At 43.0% G+C, this 23,487-nt stretch overlaps 2 protein-coding genes across 3 annotated transcripts; both read right to left on the bottom strand.

The window, feature by feature from the left end:
- Positions 1 to 1,122: 1,122 nt before the first annotated feature.
- LOC101942516 (olfactory receptor 5AR1-like) lies at positions 1,123 to 4,014 on the bottom strand. Its single transcript, XM_005309753.3, has 2 exons — positions 4,006 to 4,014; positions 1,123 to 2,061 (listed from the first exon to the last, which is right to left on the bottom strand). Exons 1-2 carry the CDS (start codon positions 4,012 to 4,014, stop codon positions 1,123 to 1,125), a joined length of 948 nt encoding a protein of 315 aa, XP_005309810.3.
- A 4,217-nt stretch (positions 4,015 to 8,231) lies between these two features.
- LOC135982856 (olfactory receptor 5W2-like) lies at positions 8,232 to 22,713 on the bottom strand. 2 transcript variants are annotated; one of them, XM_065591232.1, is made up of 2 exons: positions 22,123 to 22,713; positions 8,232 to 10,075 (listed from the first exon to the last, which is right to left on the bottom strand). In XM_065591232.1, the coding sequence occupies exons 1-2, from the start codon at positions 22,711 to 22,713 to the stop codon at positions 9,137 to 9,139; spliced, it is 1,530 nt and encodes a 509-aa protein (XP_065447304.1). In that variant the 3' UTR covers positions 8,232 to 9,136. The 2 variants fall into 2 exon arrangements, with proteins under 2 accessions (XP_065447304.1, XP_065447305.1); XM_065591233.1 differs by lacking the exon at positions 22,123 to 22,713 and adding an exon at positions 11,655 to 11,873 and having other exon boundaries at positions 8,232 to 10,146.
- Between the last annotated feature and the right edge of the window lie 774 nt (positions 22,714 to 23,487).

Here is a 23,487-nt window from a genome sequence, read left to right as displayed (position 1 = left end):
CAGCTGGCTTAAGAGACGGCCTCCCGACCCCACAGAGATACCTGCACGCACCTGGAAACAAAAGGACTGTAACCACAGGGGTGGGTGAGAACATGCTGGACCCAGGTCAAAAAAAGCATCTGACCTGAGAAGAATTTTACCTGAAGTAACAACTGAGGTGAGAAGTTAACATTTGTAAATAATTTCTGAGTGCATAAAGCTTAGCCTTGCGTGTTTTGCTTTATTTTGCTTTGTGATTTACTTTGTTCTGTCTGTTACTACTTAAAACCACTTAAATGCTTCTTTTTATACTTAATAAAATCACTTTTGTTTATTTATAAACTCAGTGTAAGTAATGGTTACCGGCGGGGGGCGGGGGAAGAGTTGTGGATATCTCTCTTGCAGTGATATAGAGGGCAAACATTTATCATTTTACCCAGTATAAGCTTTATACAGAGTAAAATGGATTTATTTGGGGTTTAGATCCCATTGGGAGCTGGGTGTCTGCGTAATGGAGACATGTAACCTGCTGAGCTGGTTTCAATCTAGATCTGCAGTTTTGGAGAGGTGGCGCAGACCCTTGGTCTGTGTTTTGCAGCAGGCTAGCATGTCTGGCTCAGCAAGGCAGGGTTCTGGAGGCCCAGGCTGGCAGGGAAAACAGGCTAGGAGGTTATTTCAAAACATTCGTTGACAGTACCAATTGGGGTTTCTGTGACCGAACCTGTCACACTCTGCACTTGGGTTTCCAGCATTTCCAGAAAGCATCCCAGCCCCTGAGTGCTGTGCTATTCCAGTCTGGGTTGCTCTCAAGCTCTCCTTTCAAAGTTGTTCTACTGTGGATAACTAATTAAATAACCCTTGGAACAAAGACGTGAAGTTGAGCACCTCACCCTCTAGGTTGGTGCCCCTAGCCACCAGTCTACAAAATCATAATTTCTTCTGGCCCTGTGGTGCTACCCGTATTTTGTCCACTGATCTCAGTTGGGGCCTGCAGACCTTGTTGAAATACAAACAAATTGATAATAACAATATAATAATGAACGATACTCCCATGGACTCTGCAAAATTATTTTGTAATGGGCTGGGAATTGAATTCACCTGTTTCCACTCCCCACCACTAAACCAGTACTGAGTTAAACAGATTCAAGAATTGGTTAGGAGTTTATTCGTTGCTTTCCTGAGGGCATCCTTCACCTCCGTGTTCCTCAGGCTGTAGATGAGGGGGTTCAACATGGGGATCACCAGCGTGTAAAACACTGAGGCCACTTTGTCTGTGTCCATGGAATAGCTGGAGGTGGGACGTAAATACATGAAGAGGAGTGTGCCAAAAAACAGGACCACAGCGGTCAAGTGGAAAGTGCAGGTGGAGAAGGCTTTGCTCCGGCTTTCAGCAGAGCGGATCTGCAGGATGGTGGAGGTGATATAGACATAGGAGAGGAGGACAGTCACAAAGCTGCTCAGTATAACGCAGCAAGCAAAAGAAAACATCACTATCTCATTGATGCGGGTGTCAGAACAGGAGAGCGCCAACAATGGGGGGATATCACAGAAGAAATGATTGATGATGTTGGAGCTGCAGAATGATACCTGTAGTATAAAATAAGTGTTTATCATTGAATCCACCACCCCCACAGCGTACACCCCAGCCACCAGCTTTTTACAAAGTTCCCTGGACATAGTGACCGTATAGAGCAGTGGGTTGCAGATGGCCACATAACGGTCATACGCCATCACAGCCAGCAAGAGGCACTCAACATCTGCAAAAGCGATAGATAGAGACATTTGCACAGCACAGGCAGTGTAAGAAATGCTTTTCCTCTCAGCTAAGAAATTCAGCAGCATCTTAGGGGAAATTATCGAGGAAAAGCAGAGGTCACAGAAAGACAAATTACTGAGGAAAAAGTACATGGGGGTGTGGAGTCGGGGATTAATCGTTATTAACAAGATCATCCCCCCATTCCCCACCAGGGTGATACCATAAATCAGCAGGAACACCACAAACAGGGGAACCTGCAGGTCCGGACGATCTGTCAGTCCTGAGAGAATGAACTCAGTCACCTCCGAGTGATTTCCCTTTTCCATCTCCTCTCAACACAGATCAGACATCTAAAGAGATGTGGGTAGATGGATGGTGCGGAAAACATGTCCTTTCCCTGTAATGAAGTAAGTGAAGATAAATGGAGATCAGTTTCTCAATGGACATCAGTACCCGCTCAGGGAAGGGCTTAGTCCACAGAGCCAGATGTTCACAGCTGGTCATTCCAGGTGTTCGATAACATGCACACACTATGCAAATACAATGACATGGAGGTTAATCATGCCCCACACACAAACACTCCTGTTCACTAATCCGAACAAAAAACAGTGACTTTTGACTGTCCTGTGAGAGAATCAGTCTGAAGAGATTATTCCTTAGCTAAAGAAGGGGTGAGAGTAAAGGAATCTCAATCTTTCTAATCTCTTTGGGCAAGGGAAGCTCTGTGGCTTGGCAGGTCGGGTTGGGGTAAAGATGCTTACTGTGCTAAATGAGGTTTTTGGCATTAACTTTAGCCTGTATGAAAACCAATAGACATAATGGAAAGCACTGGCTTCAGTGACTATGTAATTGCCTATTTTTTCCAAGCAAGGAGGTCGCTCCTTTAGCTGAAGGGGTAGGAGTTGGGGCTGAGGCTTTTAGTGCTGGAGGTCTTGAATTTAATACCTGCTGATCACTGTGATGTCTGGATGTGTGTGTGTGACTGTAATTCAGGATATTAGCACATACCTGCTGAGAAGAGAGAGATGTGGTGGCGTTTCCCCAGCGACAGAATTGCCAGTTTGGAGCATTTGGGAAGTTTTATACTGAGATGTGTGATGTGTGGGACATGATTCCTGCAGCAACTGGGAATACCTGAGCTCAGAGAGCCATAACACCTAATTAATGCATTCAGTGAAACAAAGCCACCCTCGGTGTAATTCATGCCCTGGGGATTAATTAGTCCCACTCTTTCCTACTGTGTTATTAAATGATGCAATTTCTACCAGAGTTACAGAGTATGAGGTTAGGGGTATATTTCATCTTGCTGTTTTCAGTGCAAGCCGGGTACTGTGTAGAGCTGATCCACAAAGGGGGTTTGTTTGTGGACACTGAGAGCTTTTTGGTAAAAAGTTAATATTTCAGATTGGAAATACCACAGGAGTGGCTCAGATACCACACACCACCCATCTCTTACATAGTAAAGGCTCCCAGGCTGCACTACGTCCCCGATGATGCATGATGGTCTCTCCTCTTGCTGAATTTCCCTGGAACATCACAGCAATGGTTTAGGGAGGAGGGGAGTTTGTTATGTTGATGGAAATCTTATAATTTCCAGGGGAAAAAAGAGTTGAATTGAAAATCCAATGTCCCATCGAGAAAATTTCACAAGAAAAATTTCTAATCAGCTTTAGCAACAAATTTGGAATCAAAGGAACAGAAAGTTAGATACAGGTGAAACATACTAATTGTTTGCAGATTTAGCAGATATCTTCTCAGTCTTTCCTGGTTTCAGAATCACCTCCTTGTTCTGGCCCCATTTGGTGGAATGTAAATTCTGTAAGACACGTAAGAGTATCCCAGATTATCTAGCTATTTATAGCATGCCAATCACCCATGGTATGCTATGTCCTTCCCTTGCTAGATTACTCCCCAAAGTGGGAAGGATAGGTTCACTCATTGTGCTTGATAGAGACCACATGATGACCAGAGAGCTCAGGAGGAGACCACAGAGTGCTCCGGACTTCTGTAGTTAACAAAACTATCCCTCTTACATGCATATTATTTGCACACAGAGCTCAGCTGTGAATGCTAAATCGATCTATGAGTCAACTAGAAATAGTCATGCTCTAATCGTAAATATTAATACAATATTTTTCGATAATGTGTGTGAAGATATAAGATTACACTGTATCATGTTATTAATACATGTTCCAAACTGAGGCTGGCAAACTGGTCTGTCTTAAACAAAGAAATGTGTGCTCCACTTAATTTTGTATCTAAATAGTAACCAGAGTCATCAAGCAGGAAGGGAAACAAAGGAAGCCCAAAAAAGGTGAGGAAAAAGCAGCAGGGAACATCCTTCTACATAGAGCTTTTGTCTTCCGGTAACCAGGTGGAAATGGTTCTCAAAGGGGGAGGTTGGACTATAAAAAGAAGGGGGGGGGACATCCCAAGGCACCTCTCTCTCTCTCCATTGATTCACTGCATCTGAAGTGATAAAGGAAGCAGCCATTGGACTGGAGGAGGGGTGCTGACCTAAGAAGTTTCGTCAATAAGACTGCTGAAAGCATGTGGTGAGGAAACTTTTGCTAATTTAGGCACAATTTGCATTCTAGCTTTATTTTTCTTGTAACCATGTCTGCCTTCTATGCAAATCCGCCATTGATTTGCTGTTAATCTTGTCTTTTGCTACTTCATCTATGGGTCAAGACAAAGGAGCTTTATTTTTCTTGTAACCGTGTTTGACTTCTATGCCTCCTTTTTGCACTCACTGAAAAATTATCTTTGTAGTCAATAAACTTTGTTTTATCTAATCCAGTGTATTTAAATAGAAGTGTCTGAGAAACTAAGTTACATGCATTTTAGTGCTACTGAAGAAATAATGGACAATGTAACTTGTATTGTCCAGGAAAGGACTGGGCAGCACAGGACGTACATTTCTGGAGGGAAATTGATGATACATGTTAGCTTATTCTTTGGTATAATCCGTGGGGGAGTGGTCACAAAGAATGGACGCAAAGTCCTGCTTCCCTGAACACCAGTAGAAACAACCAACAGCCAACAAGCTCCTTATTCAGAATCTCCCAAGTCTGTTACTCCAGATCTGTGCCCAGGAAACACTATGCCCCTACTTCCTCCAGGAGTCATGCTCATAAATCCTCCTCCTGGCTTCTCTGCCTTCTGTGACCCGGAAGTGCCTGGGGCAGTCCTCACTGAAAATGCCAAGGTCAGGTCAGGCTGCAGAAAGGAGGATATTCTCCAAACTGGTGGTTTACACTGAAGATCTCTGCCGCATCTCTGCAGATGCTGCTATAGAATATCTCAGAGTATGCCAATTCCCTTATGATTCTTTTATTAATTTTCTTTATTTCTTATAACTTATAGTTCGTGAAACAGAGTGTGACATTACAACCCATAATTCTTTATAGAAATATGCTTATGAATGTAAATATGACATAACTGGCATATGGTTTATGTCAGATAGGCCATGTAACATATCTCTGCAAAGGTTATGATCTACTGGATATATTCATCCTATTTGCATTCACGTATCATTTTTGTATTTGAAGTTATGAATATTGGCTATGTACTTGTTTGATTTTACCCTCAGTGAAGCAGTTAGTCAGCTTCTTGAGAAAAGACTATTCTCTGTAAGTGCCCAATCAAGAAACACTTAAGCTAACAATGAACTTTGAGAGACACCAATCCACTTCTGAGCTTTCCTGGGAATTTGGCATCAGCCTGTAAGGAACTGATTCATGTATGGACATGTGACTTGCCCATGTGATTCCAAAACTCCATCTTGGAGCTGGATTCTGCATAGGAGAGGGGAAGGGAGAGAGACCCACAAGAGAGAGTATATAAGCCCCTGGGGAAACCCCTCCATTTTGCCTTCAGTTGGCACAAAAGATAGCCTCTCCACACCAAGAAGATGCCTGAAAGAAACTGGTACAAAGGAGTGTGAGTGATTGCTGGACCCTGACTAGGAGGAAGTCTAGTCTGTAAAGAGACTTATTGGAACATCTCTGAGGGTGAGATTTACCTGCATATAGTTTTTACTGTATGAGGCTTAGGCTTGCGTGTTTTATTTTACGTTGTTTGGTAATTCACTTAAAACACGCAAGTCTAAGCCTCATACAGTAAAAACTATATGCAGGTAAGATAGGTCAAGGACCTATGGACTTCAATTGCAGCAAGGGCGTGTATAGGAAAAACTTATAATAATATAGGTATTAGGAAAAACATCCCAACAGTGAGGGTGGCTAAGTATTGGAATAACTTGCCCAGGAAGGTTGTCGAATCTCCACCACTGGGGACTTTTAAGAGCAGGTTAGCCAAACACTTGTCAGGGATGTTCTAGATAATACTTCGAACTGCCACGAAGTTCGTGCAGGGGACTGGACTAGATGAGCTCTCGAGGTCCCTTCTAGTCCTATGATTCTTTGACCTGACAAGGAGCCCTGCACTGGGAGGAGGGGGGACACCAGCCTGAGCACTGGGCAGGGCAAGAGACACACACCTGCCTAGACTTGACATTCAGCTCCACTGTACCCCCTACCACATGCACACACAGAGTGCCCACTGCACACCAAACGCACATACATACACGGAGTGCCCACTACACACACACAGCCAGACACTGAGCTCAATCAGAATGCAGAATAATCTCTACTGGGAAGCTGGGACAGCTGGAATATTTCCAACTAGCCTGAACAAAAAGAACCGAAGGGGATTCTGCTGCCCTGTCAGGGAGATAGGACTGGATTTCCCAACTGGTCTTTTCCATCGGCAGCTTCCTGAGGCCTGATTTATGCTTAAAAATTAGATCAACAGAGGTCTGTCGCACAGGGCAGGGAAACTTTTCACACCCTGTGCGAGGCAGTTAACGTGTGCTGACCCTCAGTGTAATTCTTCCATTGCCCTAGCTATTGCCTCTCAGAGACATGGATTAACTACATCGAAGGAAAAACCTTTCCATCAATGTGGAAAGCATCTACACTATGGAGCTGCTGCACACCATAGCTGAATCAACGTAATGGCGTTAGTATAGACATTCCCTGAATCGATGGGGGAGTTTTCCCCTTTCCTATTAAAGCTATTTTCTCTCCTTTTCCAGTCACTCTTCTCCCTCCCTTGGTAAAGCTCTTTCCTTCTTTTGATAGGTAAATATGTTCAGAAAAGTTGAAATTTCTCCTCTCAGGATAATTCCTTCCTTCCCCTCCCATAAATGGCTCACTGTCTTTTCAATTAAAGGCTGAAGTGCTCTGAAACTGACTTGTTTGCCCATGACTTGGTGGTCCCTCTTTGTTTTTCCTCCCTTCACTTACAATGAGTTGAGAAGGACGGAAGCAGTACCTGCTCAGAACCCTAAAATCAGACTTAGAGACGAATTTTTCCCTGTTTGCTAACCACACCAATGTCACCCTTAAAATTCTGTAGCTGCTTCCTTGGGCAGCAGAGGTTAAATTTGGCTTTGATGACTTTGAGATTTGATCCCTGGAGCATTTTTGCTCTCAGGACAACAGGTGTGCACAGGACATGCAATTAATGTTGTTGCTGTGCCTTTCCTCATGGAAATGGAACACAGAGGGCCAGAGCATCAGCTGGTCTGTATCGCTGTCTCTCCTGTGACGTTTTTTCAATATGATAAAAAACTGAGGTGAATGTATTCCACTTTATTTGTTGGTCACCTCTCCAAATGTTGCTTTGTGTTCCAATGCTGGGAAATTATTTAAAGGTGACTAGGAATGGGTGAATTTCTTCTGGACTAATAATTTATTGTCAAAAACAATACCATTTGGATTGACCTGATACTATTCACAAAGTGTTACAAATACTCCTAATAGCTTTGTCCCTTTTACAGACTAGTCTCCTTCTAGTCTGGGTCCAGAAATCACTCACACCCCCTGTAGTTACTGTCCTTTTTACTAGTTTCTTTCAGGTAGCCGCTCCACCCCCAAAGGATATCTCGTGAACCAGCTGAAGACAAAATGGAGGGTTTCCCAAGGGTTTAAATAGAGTTTCTCTTGTGGGTGGACACCCCTCTCTCCCCCTGTGTAGAATCCCAGCTCCAAGATGGAGTTTTGGAGTCACATGGGCAAGTCACATGTCCATGCATGACTCAGGTCCTTACCAGCCAAGCCACATTCCTGGGAAAGCTCACATGTGGATTGGTGTCTCCAATTGTCTTAAGTGTTTCTTGACGGGGCACTTACTGAGAATAGTCTTTTCTCAGGTAGCTACCAACTGCTTCACGGAGGCTATTTAAAATTAAACAAGTATATAACCAATATACGTATCTTTGAATACAAAAATGATACATGCATACAAATAGGAGGAATGTATTCAGTAGATCATAGCCTTTGCATAGATATGTTACATGGCATAGTGGCATAAAACATATTCTAGTCATGTCATATTTACATTCATAAGCATATTTCCATAAAGACTTATGGGTTGCAACGTCACACTGGCGTCTTTCGGTGACATGTAACAATGTCAGCTGATACTGAATTCCATCTTGAAGCTGGTACTTTTCCAGAAGGACTGTAAGCAAAGAGGTGGGTGAGAACAGGCTGGACCCAGGTCAGAAAAGGCATCGGACCTGAGAAGGATTTTACCTGAAGTAACAACTGGATTGAGAAGATAACATTTGTAACTAATTTCTGAGTGTATTAAACTTAGCCTAGGGTGTTTTGTTTTATTTAACTTTGTGACTTACTTTATCATTTTACCCTGTATAAGCTTTACACAGAGCAAAAGAGATTTATTTGGGGTTCAGATCCCGTTGGGAGCTAGGTGTCACCATGCTGGAGACAGGTATCCTGCTGAGCTGGTTTCAGTCTAGATCTGCATCTTTCAGGCCGTGGCCCAGAGCCTGGGTCTGTGTTGCAGCAGGCTAGTGTGTCTGGCTCAACAAGGCAGGGTTCTGGAGGTCCAGGCTGGCAGGGAAAACAGAATCGAAGGTAATTTCAGCACATCAGGTGACAGTCCCATTAGGGGTCTCTGTGACCAAACCTGTCACACTATGCACATGGATATGCCCCTGAATGATGTGCTATTCCAGTCTGGGTTTCTCTCAGTCTCTCCTTTCAAAGTTGTTCTACTGTGGATAACTAATTAAATAGCCATTGGAACAGAGATGTGAAGTTGAGAATCTCACCCTCTTGGTGGATGCCCCTAGCCACCAGCTTATAAAATCATTCTCTCTTTCTGGACCTGTGATTCTTCCCGTGATTTGTCCACTGCTCTCAGTTGGGGCCTGCAGACCTTGTAACAATACAAACAAATTAATTATTATAACAATACAATAATGAACAATACGACCATGGGCTCTGAGAAATTACATTGCAATGGGATGGGAATTGAATTCACCTGTTTCCAGTCCCCATCACTAAACCAGTACTGAGTTGAACACATTCAAGAATTGGTTAGGAGTTTATTCATTGCTTTCCTCAGAGCATCCTTCACCTCCGTGTTCCTCAGGCTGTAGATGAGGGGGTTCAACATGGGGATCACCAGCATGTAAAACACTGAGGCCACTTTGTCCGTGTCCATGGAATAGCTGGAGGTGGGACGTAAATACATGAAGAGGAGGGTGCCAAAAAGAAGGACCACTGCAGTCAAGTGGAAAGTGCAGGTGGAGAAGGCTTTGCGCCGCCCCTCGGCGGAGTGGATCTGCAGGATGGTGGAGGTGATATAGACATAGGAGAGGAGGACAGTCACAAGGCTGCTCATTATAATGCAGCACACTAAAGTAAACATCACAATCTCATTGATGCGGGTGTCAGAGCAGGAGAGCGCCAACAGTGGGGGGATGTCACAGAAGAAATGATTGATGATGTTGGAGCTGCAGAATGACAGCCGAAATGTAAAACATGTGTATATCATTGAATCCACCACCCCCACAGCGTACACCCCAGCCACTAGCTGGTTACAACGCTGCCTGGATATGGTGACCATATAGAGCAGCGGGTTACAGATGGCCACATAACGGTCATACGCCATCACAGCCAGCAAGAAGCACTCAACATCTGCAAAAATGACAGTGAGATACAGTTGCACAGCACAGGCAGTGTAAGAAATGCTTTTCCTCTCGGCTAAGAAATTCAGCAGCATCTTAGGGGAAACTATCGAGGAATAGCAAAGGTCACAGAAAGACAAATTACTGAGGAAAAAGTACATGGGGGTGTGGAGTCGGGGATCAATCTTGATTAACAAGATCATCCCCCCATTCCCCACCAGGGTGATACCATAAATAAGTAGGAACACCAGAAACAGGGGGACCTGCAGCTCCGGACGATCTGTCAGTCCTGAGAGAATGAACTCAGTCGCCTCTGAGTGATTTCCCTTTTCCATCTCCTCTGAACAGATATCAGGCAGCTACAGAGATGTGGGCAGGTGGATGGTGCGGAAAACCTGTCCCTTCTCTGTAATGAAGTAAGTGAAGATAAATGGAGGTCAGTTTCTCAATGGACACCAGTACCCGCTCAGGCAAGGGCTTAGTCCACAGAGCCAGATGTTCACAGCTGGTCATTTCAGTTGTTCGATAAAATACACACTGCATAAAGACAGTGACACACAGGTTAATCATGCCCCACAGAGGAACACTCCTGTTCACTTATCTGAGCAGGAAGTGACTTGTGACTCTGCTGTAAGAGAATCAGGATGAAAACCATCTCAGTCTGAAGAGATTATTTGTTAGCTAAAGAAGGGGTGAGAGTAAAGGAGTGTCAGGTTGGGGTAAAGTTTCTTACTGTGCTAATTAAGCTTTTTGGCATTTACTTTAGCCTGTATGAAAACCCAGAGATAACGGAAAGCACTGGCTTCGATGACTATGTAATTGGCTATTTTTTCCAAGCAAGGAGGTCGCTCCTTTAGCTGAAGTGGTAGGAGTTGGGGCTGAGGCTTTTAGTGCTGGAGGTCTTGAATTCAATACCTGCTGATTGACCCTGCCAGCAGGTAGGGGATCTTGGGGGACAACTACTGCACTGGTGGGGTGCAAAATAAACTTTATTAAGAAAATGCAAAAACAGGGAAAATTCAATAGTGAGGGGTACGGGGTTTGTTAAGGTAGACAATTGGGGAGGGGTTTCTTTTAGTAAATAGGGTAGGGGGTTTCAATAGTGGGGTACAATAAAGTGGGGTACACTACAGTTGGTAACCAATTAACACTGAAGTATAAATGTAACAGGTAGCTAACAATTTCTGTGTAAAGGGTGTGTCACAGCAGCATATAACCAACTAACTGTTATAGGTAAAATGTGTTAAATAACCAACAACTCTAGGTAAAAATGTGTCACAGTAGTGTAAATGTAAAATGTGAGGGGTGTTAGAGAGAAAAAGGGTAACCAATGGGGTTTTATGCTAGACTTCAGTAATACAATTGAGGTTTGGCAGCAGTAGGAGCGGGGTGAGCACGTGGGGGAAGGGATTGAGAGAGAGAGAGAGAGAGAGAGACAGGCTGCAAGTTTAAACAGCAGAGAGACAGTTATACAGAACACAGCAAAATCTTATCTATGATTTAACTTAACCAAGACTACACAAATTAGCAAGTAACAAAACACAATGCAACAATTCTTTAAGCCTAACTTACAGAGTACAATGTAAGCAAGTTTCTAAACCTAACTTAACCACAGCTATGCAAAATGAAATTACAATTTATCTAGACTAAAGGCTAAACCTAACCTAATGGGTGCACCTTATACTAGGGGTAGTTCCAGAGGGCAGAGTGGTGTGCGCCCAGGATACAGCTCCAAGGGGGGAGGGGGGGGCTCAACTAGTGGTGGCTACAAGCAGGCTTATTTCTAGCAGCAAAGGCGCTGCGAAGTTAGAAGCAGATTACAGATACAGACCAAGGAGTTAGCTTGGGTTTGCCTGCTGGGGAAAGGAAGCCAGCAGCTAGAACAAGGGGTGTGTGCAAGAGGTTTTTCCTTACCAATCCCCAAAGCAGCAGCAGGAACAGCAGGTTCAGCATCAGAGGACGCAGAGAGGACTCGATTCGCTTACAAAAATCAGGAGATCTCCAGGCACAAATTCGTTGTTCATGGGAGGGGAGTTTAAAAATGGGGGTACACTCAAAAACAAACTAGAGCAGGGAGAGGGCCCCCCAAAGACCCCTAGCTGATCAGACCAGGTGGCAAAGCAAGGACCTTCTCCGGGGGTCTGATCAGAAAATGTCCGGTTTTAAGGGCAAACTCAGGCAGTTTCCCGCCAGTAACTCTGATTGGTTCCCCTTAATCCAGGGGAGGAGAGAAGGCAGGGAAACTGCAGGTAGGCACAGGACATGGGCAAGTTCTGAGTCACAGGTATGACTCATATGCTCAGCTATGTGGCCACCTTAGGTCTTGCATACCTGGGCAGAGCTCCCTACACCGAGCCGGGTCCGAACAAAGAAGCTAGACAAAGGAGCCAAAAGCCCCCCCCCCCCCCCTCCCTGAGCAGAGCAGTGGCTCCAGTCAGTCTGCACAAGCCATTTCCATGAGCAGGGCCAGGCTGTGACTTTGGTCAGTTCCATGGCTGGGGGGCGGGGGGGCCACTCAGCACAAACAGAAAGGAGAGGGGGAAAACGAATGCAGCAGGGGGACAGCTGTAACAGACACTGATCACCATGATGTCTGTATGTGTGTGTGACTCAGATACTGGACACTCGCATGTACCTGCTGAGAAGAGAGAGGGAGTTGTGTTGGCATTTCCTCATCGTCAGAGTCTGCCAGTTTGGAGCATTCAGGAAGTTTTATACTGAGATTTGTGATTTATGGGACATGATCCCTGAAGCAACTGGGAATACCTGAGCTCAGAGAGACACAACACCTAATTAATGTGCTCAGTGAAGAAAAGCCACCGTTGGTGTAACTCATGCCCTGGGGATTAATTCAGCCCACTCTTTTCTACTGTGTTGTTAAATGATGCAATTCCTACCAGAGTTACAGAGTATGAGGTTGGGGAAGATTTCATTCTGCTGCTTTCAGAGCAAGCCTGGTGCTGCTTAGAGATGATCCTCAAAGGGGATTTGTTTGTGGAGACTGAAAGCTTTTGACTGAAAACTTAACCTTTCAGCTTGGAAATACCACGGGGGTACATCAGATACCACACACCGCCAATCTCTTCCATGGACCAGGCTGGAATACATCCCCCATGATGCATGATGGTCACCAGAGTCCCACAGCCATGGTTTAGGGAGGGATGATGTTTGGCCTTTTTGACGGAAATCTTATAATTTCCAGGAAAACGATAATTTCAGGGAAAAAATAATTGAATTGAAAATCCAATTTCCCATCAAAAAAACTTCTCAAGAAAAATTTCCAACCAGCCATATCAACAAGTCTGGAATCAAAGGAACAGAAAGTTAGATTCAGCTGAAACGTACTAATTGTTTCAGAATCACCTCATTGACCTGACCCCAATAGGTGAAATGTAAAAGCTATAAGACATGTAAGAGTATTACAGATCATCTATCTATCTATCTATCTATCTATCTATCTATCTATCTATCTATCTATCTATCTATCTATCGGATGCCAATCACCATGGTATTCTATGTCCTTCCCTTGCTAGGTTACTCCCCAAAGTAGGAAAGATAGGTTCACGCATTGTGCTTGATGGAGACCACATGATGACCAGAGGAGCTCAGGAGGAGACCACAGCCATCTGCCCTCCATTGTTAATTTGGTGTTTCTCTGTAAAGCTAGAAATGACCAATGTTCCCTCTAATTTTTTCCATTCATGTGCAGATAGAATGTTATTATGTGCAGCACCAATATCGAGGTAATTTATTGTGCATACTAAACCTAGATATCATATATATTTTTAAAAGTTCATGGGTATGGAAGAAGAAGAAAGAATATTAAAACAAGGGATAATTAACAAGGTGCACCTCTGAAGATGCTTATGTAATATGAAATAAAAAAAAGAGAAAATCAACACTGCCCTTGGAGTACATGTATTTTATCATCCTTTCTAACAACTCAAGCTAGTAAACACAGCAAAATGTGGCGTACTGAAAACAGGTATATAAATAAAACAAAGTAATTGTGGTCATTAAGTGAAAGCATAAAAAATATGCACCAGAGGCCCAATTAAATAACTTACTCCTACCACAGACCATTAAATCTTCAGGTAAAGCTGCTCTCGAAAAATGAAGCATCTGCCAAAACACTAGCATGCTACGGACTTCTGCCGTTCACAAAACCATCCCCCTTGCATGCATATTATCTGCACACAGAGCTCAGCTTTAAGATGCTAAATACATTTATGAGTCAACTAGAAATGCTCTCACCCCAAATATTAATACAATAGTTTCTGATACTGAAAAGGAGAGTAAAAGGCATTCACTCGGGATTATACAATTTCTCAGGAATGTCAACTCTTAATTTGATTAATACTTCACACACACAGAACAGTAAAAATAAGTAATAAAGCGACACAGACAGCAAAACAAAGCCACACAGAAACAAGTGACAACACTGAAAATACAAAGGGAAATAAAACATCAAGTGGTTGATGATGGGTATTTTAATTGAGTGTTTAGGATCCACTCAGTGCAAGTGCAACAGAGCCCAGTAGAAACAGGAGAAGTTCTCCTGGTTTCACATTGTGTGTGTCACCAAGTTAAAAACTCGGAGTAGACTGACTCATTACGTTTTTACACGCCCTGCAGGACATTAACACATGGCTTTGGAGTTTGCAGAGAGATCCCTAATTCAAAGAGCTTGCAAATAAGGTCTTTATCCTACAAAACACCTAGCACCTCCACCAAACCTAGTGCTGCTTACTACTTATGAGTCAATGGGAGTACTTTGAAGAGCCAAAACTATACCAGATAGCAAAGGTCTGGCCTTAATGGTTGCCAATGCCTCTCCCCAAACAAATCACTTGTCAGGAGCACTGGGTCTGCTAAATGTGTCCCCTGTCCTAGGTCCCCTTGGAAGGCCTTTTTCATGCACTGTCTGGGATGTGGAGGTAGATCCAAACTTCACAGAGACCAGACCAGACGTAAACAAGATTCTAATCCATCTTAACTCCTGCTGGGTCCCCTCCGCAGCTGGGTCCCCAGGTTATGTACCAATTGGGAGCAGGTTAAACACTATGAGCTATTGCTGTGTATTTCTTCGGAGGTGGGAGGAATGGGAGTGAAGAGTTTCATGGCAGTAGAATACGTTCACATTTCCATAGACTTAAAGGGTGTTACTGTGCAATCTAGGGGTTGTTCCCATGGAATTTATCCTGATTGTGCTACTGATTACATAGGGCTATGGGTGTGGCTACACCTGTTTGGTATGCTTCACAGACAGTAGTTCTCTCGCATTCTATGTTTCATATGTTTGAATAGCTGATTTTTTGTCTTGTATTTGGGAGAGTGTAGCTTGTGGTGGGGTGGAATTGTTTGTGTGGATTTTTTTGTTTTTTTTTGTTTTGTTGGCTTTTTATAGTATGCATTATAATGTATCATTTGCTGATCAGTATTGTCCTGATAAAATATGTGTGGCAACATTGTATGTGAAGTTATAGGATTACATTGTATGGTGCTTTCTGAAAACATCCACTCAATGTGCAGCGGCAGTCAAAAAAGTGAACAAAATGTTGGGAATCATTTTGAAAGGGATACATAATAAGACAGAAAATGTAATATTGCCTCTATATAAGTCCATGGTATGCCCACATCTTGAATACTGCAGGCAGATATGGTCACCCCATCTCCAAAAAGTTATATTGGAACTGGAAAAGTTTCAGAAAAGAGAAACAAAAATTATCAGGGCTATGGAATGGCTTCTATATGAGGAGAGATTAATAAGACTGGGACTTTCTAGCTTGGAAAATAGATGACTCATGAGGGGATACGATAGAGATCTATAAAATCATGACTGGTGTGGAGAAAGTAAATAAGGAAGTGTTATTTACTCCTTCTCAGAACACAAGAACTAGGGCCACCAAATTAAATTAATGGCAACAGGTTTAAAACAAACAAAAAGAAGTACTTTTTCACACAGTGCACAGCCAACCTGTGGAACTCCTTGCCAGAGGATGTTGTGAAGGCTAAGACTATAACAGGGTTCAAAAAAGAACTAGATAAATTCATGGAGGATAGATCCATCAATGGCTATTAGCCAGGAGGGGCAGGGATGGTGTCCCTAGCCTCTGTTTGCCAGAAGCTGGGAATGAGCGACAGGGGATGCATCACTTGATGATTACCTGTTCTGTTCATTCCCTCTGGGGCACCTGGCATTGGCCACTGTCGGAAGATAGGATACAGAATACTAGATGGACCTTTGGTCCGACCCAGTATGGCCATTCGTATGTTCTTAAGTTCTTATTAATACGTTTCAAACTGAGGTTGGCAATCAAGTCTATCTTAAACAAATAAATGTGTTCTCTGCTTAATTTTGTATTGAGCAGTAAACAGAGTTATAAAGCAGGAATTGAAACCAAACAAGCTCAAAAAGATGAGGAAAAAGCAGAAGGGAAACATCCTTGCACATAGATATTTTGTCTCCTGGTAACCAGGTGGAAATGTTTCTCAAAAGGGGGATAGGATTATAAAATAAACCACTCTCTCTCTCTCTCTCTCTCTCTCTCTCTGAATGTGAAGGGATAAAGAAAGCAGTCATTGGACTGGGGAAGGGGTCCTGAGCTGAGCAGTTTGGTCAATAAGATTGCTGAAAGCATCTGGGGATAGAACTTTTGCTTTGAATTTTACATTGTTTGTTAAGTTAGGCACAAGTTGCATTCTAACTTTATTTTTCCTGTAACAGTGTCTGACTTCTATGCCTCCTACGTAGGACCTTTTGTCATCAAAAAGGACGTATTGAGAACTGTAATTATAGAGCTTCAGTTTGTCTTAAAGAAAATTATAATGCCTATACAGATATCCATCATTCCATTACATCTTCCATGTCCACCCTTCGTAACACCTTTATTGATGGGATGGAAAGTATGGTTAAAGGGTATTTTACCATCTTCTTTGCAACAAAGAAAGAAAAGAGATATAGTAGCCATGGTGCTTGGAGGTGTAGGAGCCGGACTTGGAGTGATTAACGCTATTAATCAGAACCTCCTCGCTAAAAGAATAGGGGACCGAGGTTATGATGCATCAACATTATCGGAGCCATTGTCGTCAGCATTGATGAGGTTAGGAACTACCAAATTTGATATTGTGGATATCCTACTTCATTGGCTAAACATCCAAGAAGAAGACCACCTACAATATTGGGGGCACTCGGCATTTTACAATCGAATCTGCCTGAGGCACTTACCTGCACAGAGGCTCAACAATGGTCAATGGATGTGGCAAAATCCATCATAAGAGATAGTTTAAAAGGAAATATGCCCCTGAAATTAAACAGAATAATTGAAAGTAACTCTAATGATTTCGAGAAAAGGCATTCTGAATGGTGGAAACTTGTTAATTTTACCTACTATTCCCATAATAAAACCATTATAGCCCTTGTGCTTACCTTAAAGTCCGCTGTAGAGGAAAATATCCATCCTCTAATTCCGCTAGGAATTTTCACCAATCGACCTTTGCTGATACCTATAGAGGAAAGTAAATGGGTGCACCTTAAAGACAAAAAGTATAAACCTATTAATCTAGAAGCGTGCACGGAACAAAAAGGATTGGTATATACTTGTACCTCAGGTATATGGGTGGAGGCCCAAGTGTGTTTAAATTCTTTATCAGGGACATGCAATTATGAATTACACCACCATTCATTGGACAACAAGTCAGCCATAGTACAGGTGGACAAACATTGTATTTGTATAAGAAGTTTATATCCAATGTTTGTTGTAAATAAGTTTTATAATATAACCAATAATTTCATGGCAAATATGTGTTTATGTCAAGTATTCAGTTTAACAGGATGTGATATGAACCTAACATTGCACGACATAGAAACAGAAGTTATCCAATCAGAATACCCATTATATCAGCATATAGAGCCCATACATATTGGAGCCAATTTGGAAGCTGTTAGAAAGTTATTGCATCACAAACAGTCCGCCTACTACATTAATAACCTGAGAACAGAAGGCTTAAAAACTTTGCTTACAGTCCATCATTGTGTAAATAAAATTAAAAGGATCTTTAAGAAGGTGAAAGATTAATCTACGCCGTTACATTGGTGGGAAGGTATCTTCATCACTAATGCAGGTGAAGCTCATGCAGCCTGGATTATTATGCATCATCCAATCATGGTACTCTTGATTACTCAGTTTCTTTTAATTATATATGTGGTTATATTAAATATTTTCTTATGTAAGCTCAGAAAAGTTAAAAGGAGATCTAGACAGATTCCCTTTAACATCTCCGTTTTAAATACCCTGTAGATGCTTGCCTATAATGTTGCTTGTGAGTCATATATATATATATATATATATATATATATATATATATATATATATATATATATATATATATATATATATTGTATTGCCCATGACTTGGTGGTCCCTCTTTGTTTTTCCTTCCTTCATTTACAATGAGTTGAGGACGGAAGCAGTACCTGCTCAGAACCCTAAAATCAGACATACAGTCGAATCTTTCCCTGTTTGCTAACCCCACCAATGTTAATGTTAATACCTCTGTAGCTGCTTCCTTGGGTGGCAGAGGTTAAATTTGGCTTTGATGACTTTGAGATTTACTCCCTGGAGCATCTTTGCTCCCTGGACAACAGGTGTGCACAGCACATGCAATTAATGTTAGTACTGTGTCTCTCCTTGTGGAAATGGAACACCGAGGGCCAGAGAATCAGCTGGCCTGGATAGCTGTCTCTCACTTGAGGAATTTTAATATGATACAAAACTGAGGTGAATGTATTCCACTTTATTTGTTGGTCTTCTCTCCAAATGTCTCCTTAAGTAATTTCCCAGTGTTGCGACGAAAAGGTGTCTAGAAATGGGTGAATTTCTTCTGGACTAATAATTTATTGTCAAAAACAATACCGTTTGGATTGACCTGAAACTATTCACAAATGTGTTACAAATACTCCTAATAGCTTTGTCCCAGAACAATGTGTGTGTGCGGGGGGAGGATTCAGGTGCCGGGGGTCCTTCCCCTTGTAATTTTTAGCCGAATAGTTGGGGTGTTCACCTGTGAGGTGGAAGCTCCAGGTTCAATTCCCCCTTCTGTCCAGTGCTGGGCAAAGCTATGTGTGACATTGCACTCCATATGCTTTATGAAAATATGTTTCTGAATATGACATAACTGAAATATGCTTTATGCTAAGTGCCCCATGTAACATACCATTATAAAGGTTATAGTCTACTAAGTGTGTTCATCCCATTTCTTTACATGTATTAGTTCTATGTCTGGAGTTAGGAGAATAAGATATAAACGTGTATCACTGATGTAGACATATTAAGTGGAGGCCATTAAGGGTGTTTCAGAATCAATGAACTGCAAATGGCTCTGTTAACCTGCAAGCCTTCCTTTGTACCTGTGGGCCAACCCAGGAAGAATATGACGGGTTGGATCACAGAACCCCCCTTGGGGCTGCCAACTGATGTGCCAAGACTACTTCTGCCCCTGCTTTAGCTGCCAATTTGGGACTCCAGAACCCTGCCTGGTTGTGCCAGACACACTTGCCGACTACAAACACAGACCCAGGTCTGAACCACGTCCCCCACGAGCTGAAGGCTTAACTGAAAGCAGCTTAAAAAGTGTTCTTGTCTCTAACACTCAGGCTAGGTCTACACTACCCGCCTGAATCGGCGGGTAGAAATCGACATCTCGGGGATCGAATTATCGACAATCGATCCCCGAATCGAGGCTCTTACTCCACCAGCGGAGGTGGGAGTAAGCGCCGTCGACAGGAAACCGCGGAGGTTGATTTTCCCGCCGTCCTTACAGCGGGGTAAGTCGGCTCCAATATGTCGAATTCAGCTGCACTATTCGCGTAGCTGAATTTGCGCATCTTAAATCCGCCCCCCCCCCCCCCCCCCCGTGGTGAAGACCTGCCCTCAGATGCCCAACTCCTAATGGGGTCCAAACCCCAAATAAATCCGTTTTACCCTGGTAAACTCTTGAATTGGTCACCATCTATAACACTTATAGATATACACAGCTGTTTGCCCCCCCCCCCCGGTATTAATACATCCTCTGGGTTAAATAATAAGTAAAAAGTGATTTTTATTAAATACAGAAAGTAGGATTTAAGTGGTTCCAAGTAGTAACAGACAGAACAAAGTGAATTACCAAGCAAAATAAAATAGAACATGCAAGTCTATGCCTAATACAGTAAGAAAACTGAATACAGATAAAACCTCACCCTCAGTGGTGTTCTAGTAAGCTTTCTTTTACAGACTAGTCTCCTTCTAGTCTGAGTCCAGCAATCACTCACACCCCCTGTGGTTACTATCCTTTGTTCCAGTTTCTTTAAGGTATCCTTTGGGGTGGACACCCCTCCCTGTCCCTGCATAGAATCCCAGCTACAAAATGGAGTTTTGGAGTCACATGTCCATGCATGAGTTCCTTACCACCCAAGCCACATTCCTGAGAAAGCTCATATGTGGATTGGCATCCCCAAGTTTATTATTGGCTTAAGTGGTTCTTGATGGGGCACTTACTGAGAATAGTTTTTTTCTCAGGAAGCTGACCAACTCCTTCACTGAGGGTATTTAAAATTAAACAAGTACATAGCCAATATTCATAACTTTGAATAAAAAAATGATACATTCATGCAAATAGGAGGAATGTATTCAGTAGAACATAACCTTTCCTGACATATGTTACATGGCATATCTAGCATAAAACATATTCCAGTCATGTCATATTTACATTCATAAGCATATTTCCATAAAGCCTTATGAGGTGCAACGTCACAATGGCATCTTACAGTGACATGTAACCATGTCACCTGATACTGAAATCCATCTTGAAGCTGGTATTTTTCCAGAGGGGGGTGGAATTCCAAACAAAGGGATGTTCTATTTAGAGTGGGGAAGGCAAACAATGAGTGTCTTCAGCTGGCTGAAGTGACAGCTTCCCCACCCCACAAACATACCTGCAAGCACCTGGAAACAAAAGAACTGTAACCAAGGAGGTGGGTGAGAACAGGCTGGACCCAGGTCAGAAAAGGCATCGGACCTGAGAAGGATTTTACCTGAAGTAATAACTGGAGTGAGAAGTTAACATTTGTAACTGATTTCTGGGTGTATTAAGCTTAGCCTTGCGTGTTCTGTTTTATTTTGCTTTGTGTCTTACTTTGTTCTGTCTGTTACTACTTAAAACCACTTAAATCCTACTTTTTATACTTAATAAAATCACTTTTGTTCATTTATAAACTCAGTGTAAGTAATTGTAACGGGGGGGGGGGGGGGGGAAACATTTGTGCATATCTCCCTTGCAGTGATATAGAGGGTGAAAAATTATCATTTTACTCTATATAAGCTTTATACAGAATAAAATGGATTTATTGGGGTTTAGATCCCATTGGGAGCTACGTGTCTGCATGCTGGAGACAGGTATCCTGCTGAGCTGGTCTCAGTCTAATTCTGCAGTTTTGGGGGTGTGGCCCAGACCCTTTGGCTGTGCTGCAGCAGGCTAGCATGTCTGGCTCAACAAGGCAGAGTTCTGGAGACCCAGGCTGGCAGGGAAAACAGGATCAGAGGTAATTTCAGCACATCAGGTGACAGTCCCAATAGGGGTTTCTGTGACCAAACCTGTCACACTATGCACATGGATATGCCCCTGAATGATGTGCTATTCCAGTCTGGGTTTCTCTCAATCTCTCCTTTCAAAGTTGTTCTACTGTGGATAACTAATTCAATAACAATTGGAACAGAGACGTGAAGTTGAGCATCTCACCCTCTAGGTGGGTGCCCCTAGCCACCAGCTTATAAAATCATTCTCTCTTTCTGGACCTGTGATTCTTCCCGTGATTTGTCCACTGCTCTCAGTTGGGGCCTGCAGACCTTGTTGGAATACAAACAAATTATAATAATAACAATATAATAATGAACAATACTACCATTGGCGCTGCAAAATTACATTGCAATGGGCTGGGAATTGAATTCACCTGTTTCCACTCCACATCACTAAACCAATACTGAGTTTAACAGCTACAAGAATTGGTTAGGAGTTTATTCATTGCTTTCCTCAGGGCGTCCTTCACCTCCGTGTTCCTCAGGCTGTAGATGAGGGGGTTTAACATGGGGATCACCAGCGTGTAAAACACTGAGGCCACTTTGTCCGTGTCCATGGAATAGCTGGAGGTGGGACGTAAATACATGAAGAGGAGGGTGCCAAAGAGCAGGACCACTGCAGTCAAGTGGAAAGAGCAGGTGGAGAAGGCTTTGCGCCGCCCCTCGGCGGAGCGGATCTTCAGGATGGTGGAGGTGATATAGACATAGGAGAGGAGGACAGTCACAAGGCTGCTCACTATAATGCAGCACGCTAAAATAAACATCACAATCTCATTGATGCGGGTGTCAGAACAGGAGAGCGCCAACAGTGGGGGGATGTCACAGAAGAAATGATTGATGATGTTGGAGCTGCAGAATGACAGCCGAAATGTAAAACACGTGTATATCACTGAATCCACCAATCCCACAGCATACACCCCAGCCACCAGCTGTTTACAAAGCTGCCTGGACATGGTGACCGTATAGAGCAGCGGGTTACAGATGGCCACATAACGGTCATACGCCATCACCGCCAGCAACAGGCACTCAAAATCTGAAAAAGCGTAAAAGAGATACATTTGCACAACGCAGGCAGTGTAAGAAATGCTTTTCCTCTGGGATAAGAAATTCAGCAGCATCTTAGGGGAAATTATCGAGGAATAGCAGAGGTCACAGAGAGACAAATTACTGAGGAAAAAGTACATTGGGGTGTGGAGTCTGGGATCAATCTTGATTAACAAGATCATCCCCCCATTCCCCACCAGGGTGATACCATAAATCAGTAGGAACACCCCAAACAGGGGAACCTGCAACTCCGGACGATCTGTCAGTCCTGAGAGAATGAACTCAGTCGCCTCCGAGTGATTTCCCTTTTCCATCTCCTCTGAACAGAGCTCAGACACCTACAGAGATGTGGGCAGGTGGACGGTGCGGAAAACCTGTCTCTTCTCTGTCATGAAGTAAGTGAAGATAAATGGAGATCAGTTTCTGAATGGACATCAGTACCCAGTGAGGGAAGGGCTTAATCTACAGATCCAGATGTTCACAGCTGGTCATTTTAGTTGTTCGATAAAATACACACTGCATAAATACAGTGACACACAGGTTAATCATGCCCTACAGACAAACACTCCTATGCACTAATCCGAGCAGCAAACAGTGACTTGTGGCTCTGGTCTTAGAGAATCAGTGTGAAAACTGTCTCAGTCTGAAGAGATTATTTGTTAGCTAAAGAAGCGGTGAGAGTAAAGGAGTGTCAATCTTTCTACTCTCTTTGGGAAAGGTGAGCTCAGTCGCTTGGCATGTCGGTTTGGGGTAAATTTGCTTACAGTGTAAATTAAGCTTTTGGGTATTTACTTTAGCCTGTATGAAAACTCAGAGATATAGTGGAAAGCACTGACTTCGGTGACTATGTAATTGCCTATTTTTTCCAACCAAGGAGGTCGCTCCTTTAGCTGAAGGGTAGGAGTTGGGGCTGAGCCTTTTAGTGCTGGAGGTCTTGAATTCAATACCTGCTGATCCCCATGGGGTCTGCGTGTGTGTGACTGTAATTCAGGATAATCGCACGTACCTGCTGAGAAGAGAGAGAGAGATGTGGTGGTGTTTCCCCATCGACAGAAACTGCCAGTTTGGAGCATTCGGGAAGTTTTATA

The sequence above is a fragment of the Chrysemys picta genome, chromosome 4 (genome assembly GCF_011386835.1).
Source record: "Chrysemys picta bellii isolate R12L10 chromosome 4, ASM1138683v2, whole genome shotgun sequence".
Taxonomy (NCBI): domain Eukaryota; kingdom Metazoa; phylum Chordata; order Testudines; family Emydidae; genus Chrysemys; species Chrysemys picta.
The sequence above is the reverse complement of the archived record's forward strand: the minus strand, read 5'-3'. Positions and strand labels throughout refer to the sequence as shown.

What these genes read in the sequence shown, in the direction of transcription:
- LOC135982856 (XM_065591232.1), bottom strand. Translation starts at nt 22,713, where the DNA reads ATGGAAAAGGGAAATCACTCGGAGGCGACTGAGTTCATTCTCTCAGGA. An exon ending in ACACCCGCATCAATGAGATT is followed by an intron (nt 10,076 to 22,122) that starts GTGATGTTTATT and finishes TGTTCAGAGGAG; the next exon opens with ATGGAAAAGGGAAATCACTC.